General features: G+C 52.8%; 1 protein-coding gene across 4 annotated transcripts in view; it reads right to left on the bottom strand.

Moving 5' to 3' along the window:
• The window catches only part of PRDM6 (PR/SET domain 6), a 100,031-nt gene extending 83,109 nt beyond the window's left edge, over nt 1–16,922 (bottom strand). The window contains exons 1-3 of one of the 4 annotated variants that reach the window (XM_051844144.2): nt 16,521–16,922; nt 15,510–16,110; nt 7,098–7,405 (exon numbers count right to left, since the gene is read on the bottom strand). In XM_051844144.2, coding sequence (XP_051700104.2) covers nt 7,098–7,405; nt 15,510–16,095 — 894 coding nt within the window. In that variant the 5' untranslated portion in view covers nt 16,096–16,110; nt 16,521–16,922. Of the gene's footprint in view, nt 1–7,097; nt 15,484–15,509; nt 16,431–16,520 lie in introns of those variants that run through there. The other 3 variants (XM_070075790.1, XM_051844143.2, XM_051844142.2) reach the window with 3 other exon arrangements.
• Between the last annotated feature and the right edge of the window lie 205 nt (nt 16,923–17,127).

Below are 17,127 nucleotides of genomic sequence, written 5' to 3'. Positions count from 1 at the left end.
GATCAGGGTGATCAGCACACTTCCCCCGGATCAGCACTACCACTGTCAAATAATGTTCTAACCTTTAGAGCAAGCTGCTCTCACCAGCCCAGACTAGTGGCTCCCCCCTGAACAGCAACACCATATACTCATCATTGTGAGTTCCTTTGAAAGTCCGCCTGACCTTGCGGGAGGGTGGTGGGCAGTGGGGGCGGGGGGGGGGGGGGCAGGACAGTGACTTGATATCAGGGAATGTGCTTGTTGTCAATGATCATTGCAGAAATCTGTCTATACCACACCGGAACAATCAATTTTGTAAATGATTGCAATAATCAAGGAAATTGCCTAATTTATAAATCCTTGCATACAGCATTTTAATGGATTCCTCCGTTTTAATGCTGATGCCTTCAGAGCTAAATGAATTGTTGTCGAGGCTGTCATTACACAAAATGATAAAAACATTCCGTCCGCTGGCGGAACCACATCTCATGGATATTCAGACCCTCAACCCATAATCACTCATTAGTGACTTCGGTGAAACTTCCACACGGCTGGGCTTATTTGTGTCTGCGCCTTTGTGGACATCCCTGTTGTGCCTGTGCAGTCTGAACACCACACTGCTCCGCACCGCATGCATCCAACGTCCAGACAGCCGGTACTGGAGGACTTTCGAACCAGGCCGGGTTGGTTCCGCCCAGCCTCGGCGGCTGCAGGCTCAGACGCTCTCAACGCCCAGATGGCGAATCGCACCAACACGGGATGATGCAGGGTGGAGTGAGGCGAATGTGTGACGGCCCCACCTTTTGCTTCCACTGCCAGGTAACCCTGCAGGCGCCACCTGGAAGCCGGCGCTGCCCGTGCAGCTCCTGCCCTGAGCCTGCCCAACGCAGACGGCTCTGTGCGGTTAAGCCTTGGCCAATTGATTCCAGCCAATAGTGTGCTGTCAGTGCTTTACTTACTGCTCAATCTCACTAACCTGACATTTATGGTGCACTGATTGGCCTCTGTCAGTGGTGCTGGTTGTAAATTCACTTTGAAAAGCTTTGTGTTAACAGCCTTCAAGCAGGCTCCAAGGAGAGGACGAACAGGCAGCCTGACAATTGCTCGACCTCCTGCCCTTATTACAGTGAGTAAATCAGGGTTTGAGCCATTAGGCTGGAGCCTGGGACCTGCACGGAGAGGACTGACATGAGGAAAGGTCAACCTCTGTCACACATGTGTAACAATTTGGATAATGGAATTCTGTAACTTATCTGAGCGAGGTGGCAAATGCTTACAAGGAAAAGTAGATGCTGCTCTGGCTTCTCCGGGCTTTTATGCTAAGTACTTGTACTGGAGTCTGTGTTTCTTATGTAAATACACAAAGAATGTCTGAACTCATGAAATCCTGGAGTACATGCGATACCAAAGAGAGAGAGAGAGAGGTGGCGGGGGGTGGGGGGGCAGGCTCAGAGATTTTGCGTACGCTGCGTTCTTTGCAAGAGGTTTTTTTCTCCACACTTCCACTACATCACTTGCGCCCTCGGAGAAGAGAGGAATGTGATATTGCAGGAAGGGATCGCCAGTGAAGTCCACGCAGTTAAGGAAAATAACCAGCGTAAGCAACATGCCGATTTTTTCTATTCAATCAAAACATGGCTTAAGCCATAATATTATACTACGAGTCTAAGTGATTCCTGGGTAAGAGAGCCATTTTTCTCAATTAATTAAAACTGTCTTAATTTACGCAGTGAAGTAAGAAGGGCCCCCTGCAGGCTTCCAGGGACCAGTGTCACCGTAACCCAGCTCCATCAGCCTGAATGCTATCCTGCAGGGATCCATACTCAGTAGCCTCAGACAATCTGATCTCACTTTCAAGTCAGCATGGACACAGAAAAAAAGTTACATGAGGAAATACACAGCTATGGAGCCAGACATAATCGTGAATTATTTTCTTCTCATGGACAAAATGCCATCAATAAAAGAAGCAATATGTGAACAATAGATACACTGAAATAGGAGAAAAATAGTCCCGCTGATACAGAGCACATCGATATTTATAAAGTATTTGGGACTGAAGCCCCGGAGTGTCACATGCACATTTGATCCAACCTCACTACAGTGAGAATCTCCCAATAGCTGCTCCACATTTTTTAAAAAAGCAGAGTCATTCTGGGACTTGGAAAACTAAGGGTGACACTGCAGGGCAGAACACAGACCACAAGGCCTAAGACTTGGATTGGACCCCTTCAAAGCCAGTGTGAGGCACCAGGTTTTGATTGTTTAACACAATGCTGGAAGCCATTCCAAGAGGCAGCAGATGGTTTTACAGTTTATGTAAAACTACAAAATGCTCACACTCGATCACATGGGCCCCACTATAAAAGACATCTTCAAATCAAATGAGGCAAAGCCGGAGAGATCCACCAGCTGTTACTTTGCATAATTTAAAACATAATAGTAACATTACTAAGGTTTCTTGTTAAGGAGACATTATCTGATTTTCACAAAACTGACATATTCACAAGCCAGCTGACAGACTAGTATATTAAATGATCAATTGCTGAGAAACACAATTTTTGCTTAAATATAACTGTGACAGCCACATAATTCTATCTCCTAGTGTTTTGGTGAATCAGGCCAAAATAAGCCAAAGCCCATAAAGCAAAAATAGGGAGTATATAGTTACAGTACTATTGCTGAAGCCACTTTTCAATGATTTTAATTAATGTAATCTAAAGTGGTTACTTAAACTTTTTTTGCCAACATCTAAATACATACAAATTGGGTATGGTACTGTATATATGGAAATGGCTCATATACAAAAATATATATAATATGTAAATATTAAATCAATTCACTCCTTTCTAGTACCCATTACTGATGATGGTTTTGAAATATAAACATTTAGCCATGTGTAATATATTTTTAATATTAGTTTTCATTAATATCTTTTGACGTAAGCTAAATGGAAATGATGAAAAATAGAGTACTTGCTTAAAAGCAAAACTCCTATTAAATCTAAAATATTATGGCACAAAATCAAACCACAAAAAAGCCCACGTTATGTTAGCCCCCTCGATTTTTTCTGAAGAAAAGTAATGAAGATTTCCACATCAAGCACATGAAAACGAGACATTAAAATGTACTCAGGCAGAGAGAAGACAGGTTCCATACAATGAAAGCCCCTTCTAGGACCTTGACTGTAATCCTAACAAGCCATTACATTATCTCAATTAGCAGAACAATTTCTCTAGGGTGAAAATAAGTGCAATTCATATTGTCATTACTGCTAAAATTTCCTGTCAAATCAGACTTTGAGTTGAAAGGCCTGAGTAATTTTAGCCTATCTTAAACTGCAACTCTATTTTAAACTTCTGTATTTTATTCCAAGGGACTTTAAGTACACACTGTGTGCATTCCTCAGGTCTCCATGTATTAAATTCTGATGTTAAGCAGAAAGGGGAAACCATGTGCAACTAGATTAATTTATCTCAGGGGAAAAAGGGCACATTAATAATTGAGATAATGTTTTCATAAATGTTGGGATCGAATGTGTCTTTTCACTTCTTTATTAGAAAACACTTTAGGACAAAATTGTCTCACTCTCATCAATAAGATCTAATTGCTGAGAAAGATTCTGCTTCCTTTGCAAAACAGTCACAAAGAACTTTTTCTCCCAGTACATCCAAGCGGCTGGAAACGTAACATGCATCCAAGTCTTGTTGGAAAAAATGTGTATAACCAAGGCAAGTGATTGTTAATGTGTCCTGCGATGTTTTTGTTTTGAAGTATCTGGATTTATTATTTTTAAAAAACACAAAAATTGATTGTTCCCCAAGATGACTAAGAGTTTGGCTTTTAGCTTGCTAATCTCCTTGAACTATCAAAAAAAAAAAAAATACTTTGTTCTAGTGTTAATAAAAGGGAAAAGAAAAACTCTTTGAATTTTCTCAAAACACCCAAAAGTGTTAAAACATATTGAATGGAATGGACTGATATTTAACTTTCTTTAAATGGCTGCATTTTGAAGAACTAGGATTATACACACAGAAAATATTAACTAAAAATGGTAACATGTTTATAATCCAAACAGACAAGCTCTCTGGGGCTGACATATATTGAATATTAAAAAGCCATTTTTCTACAAAGGAGAGGCTTTAACGATTAAAGAAAAGGAGTCAGTGAGGTGAGTCTGATTGTTTCTGTAATAAGCCTGCCTGTGTATAATAACTGCATGTGTATAATAACACTAAAAACAAAGGGCTGTAAACTGAAACAAACATCCATCATCTACTTGGAAACAGTGACGGCAAAAGATTAGCAATCCATTTATTGTACTGAAATAAAGATAAGTAACCCCAGTAAGATCCATCAGGACCTGGGTATTGAACTCGACATATAAAGGCATTTCTTCATCAGCAAATGACTTGAAAAAATGTGAGGAAGAGAAATGATTTTCGCTGACTTTTAAAACGAGAGAGTCATGATTCAACTGCTTTTAATTTTTTAAAGATCTGCTTCTTGTCAAGCTGATATTCTGGGAGATAAAGAATATGTTTCTAAAATAAATAATTATTACATGAGTCATTAAACAATTATTGCCAACATTTCCTTTAGACCTGTAGTGCCTTGCAATTACTGAGACCCTCTAATATAAATAAGATTGTGATTTTTAACAGTTTCACAACAGAATTTAAGTTTGAAAGGGAACACTAAAATGTTAGGATCGATTCAGCATTTAGAATCACCTGTTACAAATAATAACGTAATTCAAATAGCCACGTTTCATAGAAATCGCAAGGCTTAAAATTAAAAATAAACACATACTTCGTATCTTACAAATAATTAGACTAGTAAAAACATGAAACCTATTTTTAAAAGTCAGCATTTTACCTTAACAAATGGACATTGGCACTAACTTAACTGGTCTCAGTTTGTTACATTTTATATGATCTCCCAGGAGACAGATACATTTTACATGGCTGAAGTATTAATATCCCTTCAATCCCTCAAGTATATATTATCCTAGCTGTTGTTACAGATGATAAAAATAGATTGCTTATATCCTACATCTAGGAGTAGGGGCCTGTAGACCATCCAAACATACACCCAGCAAGTCTTTTTTACAATGCAGAATCATCTCTATGTACCCTTCTAACACATTCAATTCACATTCCCCAACGAGAGACGAAGCTCCCTTGGTCTCTAGCAAATATCCAGAAAAAGAAAAAGGACGATCTTAGTCCCCCGTCTCCTTACAACAACAGAATCAGAACTTCATCAAGTGCAAGTCAAACCACAAAACAAAGGGTCCTAGTTTTCAGTCTACGTATTCTATATGTGTAGTGGCCTCTTGCCAACACCCCAGTCATTCAAAGCCTTCCAGCAAAACAAACATGTTTATGGCTTTGTCCCCAGGCATTCTAAAAATAGGTAGGCATCAGAGGGCAACATAATGGTGTCCGGGTTTTCCGTTTTCAGATCGAGCAAATCCGTGCCACTCAACAACTGTTAGGATATCCCCACAAAAGCATCTGCAGACCCTAAACGGTGCTTTTAGAGTTCCGAGTAACAGCACTGGAACACGACCCACGCCTGGCAATGTTTTATAAACTGTAAACCGCATGGGGGTTACAACTAATTACTCAGAAACAAACACGAACTAGGAAATGTTTCAAAACCAGATGCTTTGATTAGTTTTCCTATGCAAAAACTCAAACTTCTAATCTACCTCCATGTTTCTTTGCACCAAGCCATCTTCCCCTTAGAATTAAATCAATTTCTGTTTCTTTTTTTTTTTTTAAGGACCATTTGGTAATAAGGATGTCAATCTCCCCTCCTCCCCCCAACATACACTCAGGAATCCCATCATCAAAGACTAAACTTATATATGCAACGGCTGCCCAAAAATAGTTAAAGGAGCAGGAGCGATGTGGAATCCAGGCAATTAGCAGGATACTGCAGTGGGTGGCCCAGGAGCTGCCCTGCCCTTTCTGCTGAGCTCCTGCCCAGCTTAAAGGAGGCTCGGCAGAGGCTGCATGAGCAGGGCTCCAGACGCCAGGTCTGTGTTTCCCAACACCGCCTCTCCAGTGCCTACTACAGTGCTGGCCAGGGTGGCTGCAGAGCAAGAATGGGAGTGGGTTGTGGAGTCCCAGGAGTTTTTACCTTCGTGAACACGAGGCAGCTTGCAGGACTCACCATTGTCTCCACAGGCCACTGAGCAGAGTGCAAGGGACAAACCCTCACAAGAACAACCCCTCGAGGAGCCCCAAGGGGCAAGGCAACTTGGCACTTCAGCAGCTCTTCAGGCCATCCCCAGTTCATGATCTACATTGTGCTTAAGGGTTTGACTTCTAGCATTTTGTATTTCCCAAATAACCCTCAACTGTGTAGATGGCTGAAGTGTGTGTGGCAGATTACCTAATGATAGGCATCTGTCTAGGGGGGCGTGGACTCCAGTCCTCAATCAGGAAGCTCTGGCTGGCATTTTTCTAGCAGGTTGTCCTTAAACAACAGCATCGGGTCAACACGGGCCATGGAAGTATTCTCACCAACTGAGTTACACCAGAGTGGCGAGAGTCGTCCTTTGACAGAAAAGACACTGCACTTGAGACTTCTGATCCATGACATCATTTGCTTACTCTGGGCACTTGGAAAGTTGTGAGCAATCAGCGTTCCTCACAGGAAGTCAGCGTTCACAACACTGTTTACATCTGAGAGAATGAACCTGACTCTCCGCTCCCTGGTCCTGCTTCCTTCCATCTCTGGGCATAAAAACACACTGGGGTGGGGTGGGTGGGGTGGGGTGGGTGGGGTGGGGTGGCGGGTTAGTTGGGACTGAAGCTCTCACCTCAGCATTAACCTCCCCAGTTCCATCTCCTCAGCTGTTCTCTCTTTTTCTCAAGGTTCAGAAAGACAAGAGGGCAAATCGATCCCAGCTGCAGCAGAGGCAAAACCCTGTAGGCCCTGTTTCCCGGCTGGCTTGCTCTGTGCCAGGCCCGGCTCTGCCAGCATCCTCACAGCAGGTGCCTCTGAATCAGGTGATCACTGGCACTGGGTGGGGATCCACTCTGCACTGCCCTCCGGGCCAAGGCAGGCTTGCGCAAGGGCAGGGGCGCGGGGCAGCGGGCACTCACCTCCCAGAGATGCTGCGTGTTCCTCACGGCGCCCGCCTGCACCTTCTCCGGGGGCAGGAGCACGCCCTGAAAGGGCCCGATCCAGGTGCCCTGCTGGATCCTCTGCGCCGCGCAGATGCCGTAGGCCAGACCGGGCACGGTGCTAGTGCACAGGCACACCTCGCGCGGCAGGTCGCGCAGCCACTCGGGCAGCTCCGGCGGGGGCGCGGCGGCCGCGGCGCTGCTGGTGCCCACGAGCCGGCGCAGCGAGTGCAGCGGCCCGTGCATGGGGCACTCGCCGTTGCGGTTGTCGGCGCACATGTCACAACCTGCGGGAGACACGTGGGCGAGAGGGAAGGGAGAGGTTAACCTGGCCTCTGGGGCTGCCTGTCCTCGGGGGAGCTCCCGAGAGGCTGCATCCCCGCCCGCCCCGACAGCCACCTGCGGGGGACGCGACGCCGCCATGGGGGCGCAGAGGGCCACTAGGAGAAGGAACCGCCAACCCACACAGCTCCCTTGGAATTCGCGGGACCCAAACTTGCGCGGTTCCAAGGCAGAACCCCAGGCTCCCGGACAGCGTTGGGAGCTGGATGCAGGGAGAGGCGTTGCGCGGCTGCGGAGCCCACAGCGCGGCCTCCCCGCACCTGTCCCTCGGCTGATTCTCGCTCCCCGCCCCTCCTCGCACTCCACCCGGACGGCAGGGCGCATCTGCCGTGTTACCGCGAATAAAGCCCGTCCCTTGCCCAATCTGGTACCCGGGAAAGATACATCTATGCGTTTGGTTTTCCTCTCTTTGCAAGGACTGAGGTTACGTTTAGCAACCACCTGGGCAGGTGGCCCACCTGTCTGGCGCAGTGACATCGCGGCTTCCCCGACCTCCCGCACCCCCGCTGACGCCCAGCTCCCGACCCCAGGGGTTCCCTGAGCGCCCTGGCAGCGCTCATCCCGGACCGGCGCAGAATCAGGGTGGGGGGGATCCCAGCGGGCTCGGGGTGCCTGTGTGCGCGTGCAAGCTCTCCCCAGAAACCGATCAGTGTAACGGATCAATGGAGAGGACCCCCAACCCCTGTCCCGACGGAATGCTGTCCCCTGCGGTAACCAGACTAGGGCTGTGGCCGAAGCTCTCTCCACCACCATGCTCCCCAGGCAGCCGGCGCGAAAGGGCACCCCTGTCCCCTGGGCGGGACGGCTGTGGGCGCCCAGCGTCCCTCGATCTGAACTGGGTGGGAAGAGGGCAGGCGGCCGCGGGAAGCAGGGCCTGGGAAGACCGCGCTGTCGGATCGCAGCGCCCTCCGGGTTATTAATGGACCTGGTGGAGCCGCGGTGTCTGCGCCCCGGGCGCAGCGGGCCTACCCAGAGGAGGTGGCCTCGGCGCCTGCCCGCGCAACCCAGCCTCCGGCAGAGCCTCACAGCCCCGGCTGGTGTTGATGGAGAGAGTGGGGCAGCAGCAGGTGCTCCAGCACTGAGCTGCGGGGTGGCCCTTGGGGCTTGTGCCAGGCCTTAGTGGCTAGTAAGCCTGATGCATCACCCTGGGGGTGCTCCCTCTTGCTGAGAGGGCTGAAGCACCCAAAAAAATGCTTCCAACAAACTGAGTCAGCAGGGAGCTTTCCACAAAGGCACACCAAATATCAACCCCAGCGTGGTGGGCGAAGTCTCTCCCCTATTTGCATTATGGCAAGAGAGGTTGATTCTGTGAGCATCCAATCTTCCCACAGCTGCACCTTCCCCTCCCAAGAAAGCAAGAGGATGAAGGCACCTGCTGATTGCAGCTTCTGGGGGGTGACCCCAGGCCCCTCCAGGAAAAGCAACACCCCTTTCTGCAGGTGGGGTAGTATCTGGGACTCCCTGGCCCACAGGCCCTTCTGCCCCCTCTCTCAGCAACACGAATCAATGTGAGAACAGTGCAAGGCTCTGCCCTCCTCCCTAGGGCCTAGGCAGGGGCACTCCCTTGTTTATCCACGTGCCTGCCTCTCTGAAGCGCACTTCCACACTCAAACTTGTGACTGTAGAGATGGACAGACAACAAGCACCAAGTGCCTGCCAGGTGCCAGGCACCTGTTCTGATGAGATGGCTGAGACCTCCCCAGCACTGTAACTTCACCGAAGACCAGAAGCTGCAGGTGACCAAGAAAGGATTTGCAGTCAGGCCGGGCCTGACTCTCCCGCATTCACACTGATGGAAGCTGGGAGAGGTCTGTGTCCAAAACTCAGGACTCATTCAACAGCACTGAAACATTCCACCAAAGCAACTGTTTTGAGGCCACAAAAATTGCCAGAGCTAGACTGAGCTACAGTGATTTCTCTCTATTTCCCACACTCTGGGGGATGTGGGAGGATTTAAAGTTCAGAAAATAAACAGGAAAGTAAATAGGTAATAGCCGTAGTTTTGAATTTTAGTGTCAGATGAGAGATGGCCATTCAGCCCCTAGCACAAGTAACTGAAAACAAAGGACAATTAGCAAAGGCAAGATGCTCCCTGAAAATAAAAAATAGGTCATCCCTGGGAGTTGCTTTAACCAATTTTTGGTGGCTCAAGAAAGCAATGGGTGAGAGCAGAGTAGTAAGAGAAGCAAGAGTGTCTAGTATTCACTTCCGCGAGGGCCTGAGCAGACACTGCACCTGTTCCCGACACCTCCACATGTAACCTCATTCCAGCTCCATCAGTAACCAAAGGGCAAAGGCAGCAGCTCCAGCCACTGCAACCCCCAGCACCCCCCCCCACACACACTAAAGCACACTTGAAGCATTCGTAACAGATGACCATAAAACAGGCTAAGTCCTTTTACCAAAAAGTCCTCTAGTGCTCTCTTCAACTTGTTTCATTTGTCTCCACAAGTGCTGGGAAAACTTAATAGGAGCATTTTGCAGATTAAAAAACTGAGCCCTCTCCCCCCAGTCCACAGTAGGTGACCTATACATCAGGTCCACAGCAGACAAGGTCAATGGATCCTCTGAGTTTTCTCCGTGGGTGACACGCTTAATGCTCCGTCGAAACATCCCGCCAGGGAAGTTGACCAACCGCCGTCATATCTCACCTTATGGTCTAATGTACAACATCCCACTTTTTAATATACAAAATCCCATCCGCATATGCTTTCTAACTTGCACCTCAGGGACCAGGTGGAACTTGAGTATGTTTAAAACAAGCCACCTCTTTGGTGGGGTTGGTAACAAACACGCTCAAGCACAGGAACATTCTAACAGTATTTCTTAGCTAGAGAGCCACAAACACCAATGTGAAAAGGGATGAGGATTATGGAGGCTGGATACCCCAACTACTTATAAATATGCATCTCTGTAACAATGTCATTTGCATACCCTCACCAGGCATTCCAGGCCAACGTCCTTTTATAGGCAAGGAAATGTTGCTATTTTCTCTTGAAACCAAGGAGTGTTTTTGTGCAAATCCATAATTGTCATTCATAAGGAAATGTTTGTATGTGCCAGTTATTTTCATGTGATTTAAGCAAGACACTTCGAAATACCATTTTTGCAACAAGGACCACGTGAAATGATGGTTCTTCTATCTCCAACGCATCTGTCACGGCTGCAGTCTGCGGTCCCTGGGCCAGGGGCCTGACTGCCTGGATCACAGAGCGTGCACCTCCTGCCTGCAGAAGGCCAGGCCGAGGGAAGAGAAGAGAACTTTCCCCCTTTCCATGCCACGCCCTTCTGCGAGCCTTCTCTGATGTCTTTACAAGCCCGTGGACTATTCCTAGTTTTTAATGGCCCTTCTCTGAGGCGAACGGGCCAAAGCCACGGCTTTCTCTTCTGGGATTTCATCCCCCTCGGCTCTAGGGAAGGAGAAATACAAAGCGCGCAGGGCTTCTGCAGATCCGGAGAGGCCTGCAGGTGCGAGTGGGCTGGGGCGCAGCGGGTCAGCGGAGGGCGCGCGCCCCACCCTGTGCTCACCACCCGCGGTCCAGAGAACCCTGCAGGGGCTGAGAGTCTGCCCCCTCCCCCCGTCCAGGCCCCCAGCCCCAGAGCGGCGGCCTGGCTGTAAATCTTCCCCGACCGTCACCACAGTTCCACAGGCCGAGCCCTGTGAGGCCAGCGCCCATCGATCGCCGCCCGGCGGCTCGGTCCGGGGTGTGCCGCCTGCTGGCCACGCCGCGCGCCCGGAGCCGGAGGAGGGGCTGGGCCCAGGGGCAGAGGCCGGAGGAGCTGGGCGGTCTGCAACCTTGGCCTCCCGGCGCCCTAGGGAAGGGGGACTGGGCCACCGCGCGAACGGGGGCGCCCAGGCGCTCCCAAAGAGCTCTCTTCCAACGCCAAGTGGCCGCGGTCCACAGACCCTCTTCGTCCACTCGACAGGGGTCTTGGAGGCCCTGCGAGAGGGTTTAGAAGCTCTGCCGGAGGCCAGGGTGGGGAGCGACGAGGCTCTAGCGCGCGCCGTCAGCGCGAACTCCCGTCCCCTTCTCGGGACTCGCTCCCTCGACGAGCGGCCGGCTGGCGCGTCGCGGGCGCGCTGGGCTTTCTCTGCTGGGCCCGGCTGCCCCGGCTTGGCCCCGAGACCCCGAGGGCGAGGCAGCAAGGGGAGGGGAAGAAGGAGCCAGGGGAAAATGTGGGTTTTATTGGCCTCGCGATGACGGTATTAATAGATTCCACCGGCGCGCCAGCGTGCGCAGGCGAGGGCCGACTGCGCGCAGATAAACCCGGCCGGCCCCTGCCCCGCGCGGCCGCCACGTCCACCGCGCCTATGATGAATAGGAGCGGCGGGAGGAGATCGAAGCGGGCCCGGCCGGCCCCACTCTCTCCTACAAAACCAGAGGGCAATTAATTGTGGCGTGTCCCCCATCTTTCATCTGCCGTTGGCACATATCGACGGAGATTACTGCTGATGGACCATTTTATCACCTTAAATAAACAGTCGCCACCTCGCCTAACCTCAATCTAAGACGCGGCTCTGTGTTGGGTTCCAGGGCGCCAGATAACGCATGATGCAAAATAGCTAAATCGTGCGTGTTGCGGGATGGGGCTGGGCCTGCCGCGCACAAAACCAGAGAAAAAGGGGTGGGACAGCAGGGACGCCGAGTGCGAGGGGGACTGTGGAGAAGAGGCCGTCCGTGCCCAGCGGGGCTCCAAGCCCCCCCCCCCCCCACCTGCGTTTTCCAAATGATTTCGACAGGACCCGGGAAAGATGATCAGGAAACCTTTATCTCTTTCTTCGACTCCGCAGCGCGCTCCCCACAACCCGGCAATCCAGTGCCGCACCCAGACTTCGTGTCTCTCTCCCCAACCCCTCTCCCCAACGCTGAGCCAGCCGCAAGGGCGCCCCTGGCCCTGCTACTGCGGCTCTGTGCACAGCGGCGCTGTTCCCCGCGCTGTTCCCCGCGCGACGGCTCCAACAGAGACCCCGGCCCGCATCAGGATGGCCCAGCTCCTGGTTGGGACAGCCGGCAGGGATTTGCTGCCACCTCCCACCTAGGGGCCAGGGAAGAACATCTACACAAAATGGTGTGGACGTCCAATGGGCCAGGCGCTCTGGGGTCACTGCTACCAACGCCCGGCAGGACAGGCCACCGCCACAGAGCTGGAGGAGATCGATGGCTCCAGGCAACCCAGCAGCAACCGAGGGCAGAGACACACACCACGGGACCTAGAGGGCCTCCCCGCCCCCCCCCCACATTTAATTTATGCGACTGCTACTTGTGCGAGAAGAAAGAAGCCACGGGAGCGGCATGGAGACCTCAGCGAGAGGGCCCTTGGGTCCCAGAACAAACGGATCCTCGGAGTTAGACCCCAATGCCCCGGGGGAGACTTTGCTCGCACACTTTCCGAGGCTTTGAACTCCTTCTGTGTGCAAGGCCTGGGGGCTCCCTACACCAGAAGCCAACCGAGTTCCCAGGTGAATCTTGTGTTGCTGAGCCCCTGTCTTACATAACAGTGTATCGCTTAATGCTGGTCCCAGACAGAAAGTAATTCTTTTAAAGGGCAGAAGAGAACGAAGGAGGCCCCCTTTCTCTGCTTTGTAAAGAAAAAGAGAAAAATTGCTCAGTGCTCCAAGTGCCAAAGTGAAGCAATCCTGAGTGATCCCTTTACAGAATTATTTTGGAAAGAGATGTGCCCCTCCAAAAAAAAAAAAAAAAAAAAAAGTAGAGAACTCTTTTGGTGATCATTAAATTAATAAAGGTTTCCCTTTTGTCTCCAGCCTACCTCTCATCACACCCTCAACACATACAAATCCGGGAATGAGCAGAAACTTCTAGTTTGCAGTCTTTCGAAAGTCTAACACTTCCACTTCCCCTCACGAGGGAAAAGGGATTCCCAGTCTTCGCATTTCTGAGTTTTTAGAAGCCCTTGGTTTCCAGTGAGAGCCTAAGCTTGCTTGCCCAGGGAGGTTCCAGGAAGACGGAAGCCCTGGTCTCCCAGCACCACACGGAGCTATCTTAGCTCCCTATTGTCTTGCTCAATTGCCCTTTAATTAGTGAGGATCGTGGGGTGTCACTAATAAGACAATCTAATGTCCAGTGCCTTCGATCTTCTCCTGCAATTCGCACACTGAAGCTGTCCACTTGACTCAAAAGGAGATACCAGAAGATTAACACAGCAGGAATCATTTAAATAAAATCATAATTTATTTCCCCCCAACCGGAGGAAAAAGTTGCCGAGGCAACAAGCTGGTTCAAGCTATATATTAATGAGGAATCTATCCCAGTTCTGTCTCTGATTAGTCTAACCCTCCTTTGATGAAAATTCCAGGCTGTACTATAAACAGTGTAGGGGCTGCGCCCATGGCGGGGCGGTGGTGCGAGCTGCCGGCATCTTCTCCAGCACAGCACAGACTTAATTCAGAAGAGAAACCGTAAGCTCAATGAACCACTTTGCACACACAATGACAAAATTTCACCCAACAGCAAGAAATGCCTTTGCCCAAGCACATCTCTCCCTTTTTATGTCCCATATTTAAAAGAACTGCTTTGAAAACGTTCAAGAAAAGCAGCGGCAGAAACAATGTTCTGAAATCCGTGAAGGCAACACAGACATTAAAATTTGTCTAGAACATGGAGATACAAGAGTTGTCTTAATTGCACAGGGAACCGGAGTCGAACGTCCCCTCTTAAACCCACACTTGACTCCTGGACTCTAGCGAGGGAAAAGGTAATCGCAGCTGCTCTTTTTGTTGGGAATTATGTCCATCGCAATGATCACTGATACCCATCCATCACTAGCCTCATCTAGGATTTAACGTTGGGGACCCTTTCAACAGCGGCCACCGCAGTTACTACAACAAATTAGGAAGTTCACGGAGTGGCAGACATTCTCGAGAATGCGACGTATTCAAAATAGAATAAAAAATAAATATGTACGATCACCTTCTCTGTACAGAAGCCAGAGGAAGAAATTAGACGGAGGAAACAGCTGCACGAATGCTCATCTTGGAAACTGCATTGCCTTCCACCCGACTCCCTCTCTGAACATATATAGTTCCCGCTGCTGGGAGGGTATTTCACGCTGACCCCAGTCTCACTTCTGAAGGGGCCAGAAAGGAAGAGGGGTACAGAGCAATACACGTTCGTGATCCTCATTTTCAGATCTGCTTCAAAACTTCAAAGCGCAACTGGATTTGTGCGAAGCCTTTGAAAATGTGAACGCAGCAGCCGAAGTTACTACAGCCCGGCGTTTGCCATTTACTTGGGGGAAGAAGGGAGTAAGATTCTTTCACTAAATTACTGTCACTCAGGTTGAGAACAAAGTCCATACAGGAACCAACACGGACTGCAAACGTGTGCGGGCTCCAGGCTGCGAGAAGACCGCGGGGTCCCCGGGCGACAACCGGGTCCCGAAGTCGGAATGCGTCTTCCGGCTAAAGAGCCGGCGTATTTCTCTTCCTCCATTGAAAAAGCAACGGGGAACCTACGAATAATGCCTGCCCGCAGGCACAGCCAGAGCCCGGGTCACCCAGAACTTGGGGTCCTGCGAAGCCCGACCAGCCGGCCACTCCTGGCCACCCCCGAAGACCCCGAGAATAAAGGGGAAGCACACCCCGGTCTCCACACTCCCCAGGAACGCAGCTTCGCGCCCTCGGCCCAGGGAGGCCAGGCCCGGCCCGGCCCGGCCCAGGGTCTCCGGGTCGCTCGAGGCTCGGATCCGCAGGGCCCGGGGCACCACAGTTCCGCGGGAGAGTGGTGGTCTGCGTGGCACGGCGCAAGGGCAACTCCGATCTCAAACACTTGGACTGTGAGGCCAGGGGTGTGGGGAGGGCCAGCGACGCAGTCCCAAGCGCCCCCCGGCCATTACAGCCGCCGTCCTCCTTCTCCAAACGCCAGACAACTTTCGCCACAGCAACCTGTCCGGCAGGCGCGGGCCACGGCGCGGGGCCAGCCCCACTCCACGCCCCTGTCGCTCTCCCGCGCCCCGACCCGCCTCCCCGACAGGCGCCCGCGCTCGCCGGCGCCAGCGCCCCGGGAGAGCGCGCGGGCTGCGGCTACGTACGGTTGTTGGGGTCGCTGGCGTGCTGGTTAAGCGGGATGATCTCCATGCGCTGCTGCCCGTACAGGTAATAGTCCAGCTCCTCCGCGCTGCAGCGGAAGCGCGGCGCGCCCCGGCCGTCGCCGCCGCCGCCGCCGCACTTGGCGGGCCCCGGGCCCGAGGCCGCGCCGAGGCACAGGTCCTTGGGGGGCAGCGGCTCGGCGGTGACGGCGGCGGCGGCCAGGGGCGCGAACACCGGCAGCTGCGCCACCGGCAGGGCGGAGAGACCCGCCAGCGCCGCGGCGGCGGCGGCAGCGGCGGCGGCCGCGGCGCAGGAGGAAGCAGAGGAGGCCGAGGTGGAGGAGGAGGCCGGGGTGGACGAGGCGGAGGAGAGCGAGGCGGGCCGCGGGCGCAGGCTGTCCGGAGGGGGCTCGGCGCGCTCCGGGGGCGGCGGCGGCTGCAGCGGCTGCGGCGCGCCCAGGGGGCCCGCGGGGCCGCCGCCCTTGAACGGGCCGCTGGCGCCGTGGGGGAAGAGTTGCTGCCAGTGCTGCAGGTAGGCTGGGTCCACTTTGAGGAAGGCAGAGCCGCCGGGGTCTCCGGGCTTCAGCATATCCGTCGCCTCGAGCTGGGGGCAGAGAGCACGGAGGGCGCGCGTGAGCCAGACACGGGACCCTGGGCTCCGCCGGTTGCGGCCCGGGTTCGGCGGCTCCCTCTTCGCGACTGCGCTGGGGCGCAAAGTTTAGTCGGCGCCGCGCAGGGGGAGCTGCGTGCGCCTGCCTCTGCCTCCCAGTCTTCGGGGCTGGAACCGGCGAGAGGGCGCTTGCCGGCCGGCAGAGCTCGGCTGCAGGACGCAGCCCCCGCCCTCAGCCGGCGCCCGGAGTCGACCCGAGCAGGAGTGGCGCAGCGCCACTCCGGCTGCGCTGGCCTCAGGCGCCAGGAGGCGGGACCGTCTAGCCCCCCGCCCCCAACCTGGGACCTCCAACCTCTCCACGCTCCGAGCCCTAAGACCCTCAGCCCTGACGCGCCTCACCTTACCCGAAAACGCGCGGCGGCAGGAGGGTGCTTCCGTGCGCGCGGGTGCCTCGCGGAGCCGGCGGGAGAGTGCGCGCCCCGGTGCGCTACATGCCCCCCGGGTCCTGCGCGTGGAGAGCCTCGGAGATCCGGCCGCCCCGAGCCCTTCCCGGCTGCGAGCGAGAGACGCGGAGGCCCACGGAGGGCGCGGGAGCGCGGGCAGACCCCGGCGCGGGACGGAGCCGCGGTGGGCTGCTACGCTCGGCCGCCGCCGCGTCCCCGCGCCTCGGCTGCACTCTCTGGCAGCCTCCTGGCTGGACACGTGGGTTTTACGACAGCACAAAATACAAGTGTGTGTGTGTGTGTGTGTGTGTGTGTGAGAGAGAGAGAGAGAGAGAGAGAGAGAGAGAGAGAGAGAGAGAGAGAGGCAGGCGGGGGCGCCAGGGGCCAGCCCCGAAGAACCAAGGGGAGGGGAGAGGGAAGAGGAAGTTCTAACTCGGCTGGACCCACACACCGCCCGCGCGCCTCTCCCGCACAAACACCTCCTCCACCCTCTCATCCTCCGCTTGGGGCTGACGGCCCCCGCTCGCCCGCGGTCTCTTTCTGTCCATGATGTGTCTCTCCTAGGTGC

This window comes from Oryctolagus cuniculus, chromosome 6 (assembly GCF_964237555.1).
Source record: "Oryctolagus cuniculus chromosome 6, mOryCun1.1, whole genome shotgun sequence".
NCBI classification, from domain to species: Eukaryota; Metazoa; Chordata; class Mammalia; order Lagomorpha; family Leporidae; genus Oryctolagus; species Oryctolagus cuniculus.
This window is presented reverse-complemented; position numbering and strand designations above follow the sequence as displayed.